Source organism: Pygoscelis adeliae, unplaced genomic scaffold, assembly GCF_000699105.1.
Source record: "Pygoscelis adeliae isolate BGI_AS28 unplaced genomic scaffold, ASM69910v1 Scaffold289, whole genome shotgun sequence".
In the NCBI taxonomy this organism is placed as follows: domain Eukaryota; kingdom Metazoa; phylum Chordata; class Aves; order Sphenisciformes; family Spheniscidae; genus Pygoscelis; species Pygoscelis adeliae.
This window is the reverse complement of record NW_008825499.1, coordinates 1,060,409-1,063,167: the sequence shown is the minus strand read 5'-3', so window position 1 is coordinate 1,063,167 and position 2,759 is coordinate 1,060,409. Positions and strand designations below refer to the sequence as shown.

The following is a 2,759-nucleotide window of genomic DNA, read 5'->3' as shown; positions in this document are numbered from 1 at the left end:
AGTATGACTGTGAAGCTCCCCAGGCAATTTTTTTTTCTTAAATGTACATTAGTTTGTGCTTAAGAGACTTGTCTGGCCATTCAGGTGTACCCATCTTACAACAGCACCAAACAGACGGCAGAAACATTCTGTTCACAAGTCTTTACTGTTTTATTCTATTGTAGAAGGTGTTGTCATGAACCTTTATATGTAACCTGGAGCCCTAACAAGCAAGAATTAAAAGCATTACCAGTAGAGACATAAAATATCAACCTTTCTTTCCCAGTTGTGCTCATATGACCAAAATATTCTGTTCTAATAAACAAGTTAGTGGTGTGTAAATCTTCTTACAAGGCACTGAAGGTGAAAAAAATGTAATTTAGTTGGGCTCATACAGCTAAACAACAGCTATGTTATAGCGACATTATAATTTCCCCAAAGCATTATGGGATAACATGAAATCATTCTTCTGCAACAGAAGGATAAATAACACTTTCATTAAAATATCTTCTCCTGTATTGGGCAGGTCAAACCAGTTAATAGTGTTAATGATCCAGATTCAGGAAAAGGAGGCAGTTTAAGAACACCCCAAAGAACAGGTGTCCCACTCAGTCTTCTATTCTTTTTTTTCCCCATAAATTTCTTTTTTGCTTTTTAAGGTGAGAGCCCTGCAGTTTGGCTCCCCCTGTGTTTCAATGCAGCCTTATCATACGCAAAGTCCAAGTCAGCAGCAAGAGGAAGAGAGAATGGGAAAGCTGGTGAGCACTGCTGGTATCTGCGTGAGCGTGACTAGACTGTCCGTGGCCCCAGGGCTGGGGTTCGACTGTGATGTAGCCGTTAATGATGCGGATCCGGGGAGGAGGGTCAGTAGCACTGCAAGGCAAGAGAAGAACATCAGTCCAGACCCAGCCCAGAACTGCCTGATGCCCACAAAGCAGGAGGTGGTCAGTCCCTGTGCCCCACTGTCACGTCTTCTGGGCTCCTGGGAATGGTCTCTCGTACTGGTTCCATGCTCACCAAAGGACTGTGTTTCCTAATGGCAGAGCGCTGCCTCATCCCTTCCTCACAGGTGTGGGCAGCTCTGACGCCACCCCACGTGGGTGAGGGCACTTGCTCAGCTGAACTGTGAAGCAGTCTTGAGGGGGGACAGGGAAAAGATTGAGGAGGGTGGAGACAGCACTGAAACACCTGTCCTGTACTCAGGTCTATCCAGCCAGCCTGCCCATTGCTCCCACACAGTCAGTCAGGTGGGTAAGACAACCGTATTCCTAGCGCCCTCCAGCCAGCCTTTCAGCTAAGAAGAAAATACGCAAGAAGAACAAAAGAAGCTTTGTTGCAGGAGTGTCACTGCAGCAACACTTGCTGAGCACAGCAGGAGTGAGGCACCTGCTTTTGGCTGAATCCACCTTCCCCAGCCATGCTTCTGCACATGCATCTTAGTGTGGACCAAACTTGTTCCTATACTGCATGTTCCCTTCCACAGGTCAGGAATTACAAAGGGCTTACATGACATGCTTGAAGGATAGGAAGAGCCACTTCCAAAACCACATCCTAGAGTCACTGGGAAAAGATCACCGCATCCCAGAGTATCTATCTCCCAGTGGCAGTGAGGACTCTGAGATGGTGATGAACAAGAACTGAGTCAGATCCTACATGATGCTGAACTCCCATTATGGCAATATGTGATGGAGGAGAGAAATTTGTATGCTCCAGGCTGCTAACGCCAACTGTCCTGAATTGGGGGAGCTCCTACAGCACAGCAGGTCAAGAATCAGAGGGGTCAGATACTACACAGGTGGTGTTCTCTTCAGCAATGCATTGAAAGCCATGTTTGACCCCACAACTGTAAGGCTGACATACACCACAGGGCTCATGGTGCTGTGTGGAACCGGAAGACAAATTCAGAAAAAATCAAAAGTCTACCTGCCAAATACAAAAGCAGAGTAATTTCTCCTGCACCCACTCCCCAGCAGCTGTGCACCATTCTCGCCTTATTTTGGCCAGCTGCATTAAGCAAAAATGCTTTGGGAAATTGAAGGCAATTAGTATCTTTTTTAAAAACACTTGCCCTTCTATACCCAAAGGCCCCCACAGAAGGTTTGAATGGTAACTGGAGAGAAGCCAGCTGGCAGCACATCAAAGAAATACAGCTGACAGCTGATGCATACAGAAGCATGAACCAAAGCAATTCTGCCAAACCCACTACAAGACACTATTAAATCACTTGAGCTGCACCTTTCACATTTCCAGGCCCACGGGAGGAAAGCTATGAATGGCCCACGCATAAGAAACCTGACAGCTTTACCTGTGCCTGCGCACCCCGGGGAATGCTTACAGCAAGGGCTGAGGCTCCCAGTGAGACGTGCCCTGCACACGCGTGAGCTTGAGGCCAGAGGGGCTGCATTTCCGTGGGACGCATCGCGGCTGCGCCACACGGTGGGGCTGTCAGCTCAGCCCACGCCTGCCCCGGCAGCTCGCAGCGGCACGGACTGCCTGCGCACCTGGCTGCCGGGGCAGAGAGGGTGGTGATTCCCCCTGCTTTACAGAGACTAAACCCAGGGCACGTGTGGGGGCTGTGCGTGAATGACAGCTGCCTTTGACACTCGCGGCTTCCCTCTGCAGTAAGGGCGCAGCAATCTCCCAGGCAGCAGTAAGTATCACTTGTCTTTCCCAGTACTGTCATGCAACCAGCTCCATCGCCAGATGTTCAAGCTCTCTGCTACTAAGGACTCACCCGTAAAAAGAATTTGTCACCTGGCACCTTGGTAAGTTTCTAGCAC

The 2,759-nt window shown here is 48.9% G+C and overlaps 1 protein-coding gene across 1 annotated transcript in view; it reads right to left on the bottom strand.

Annotated features, from left to right (window-relative positions):
• Window positions 1–335: 335 nt before the first annotated feature.
• Window positions 336–2,759, bottom strand: part of TRABD2A (TraB domain containing 2A) — a 160,195-nt gene continuing 157,771 nt past the window's right edge. Inside the window, exon 7 of the mRNA XM_009331530.1 lies at window positions 336–852. Within this exon, the coding sequence (XP_009329805.1) occupies window positions 672–852 (181 nt within the window). The 3' untranslated portion in view covers window positions 336–671. The remainder of the gene's footprint in view (window positions 853–2,759) is intronic.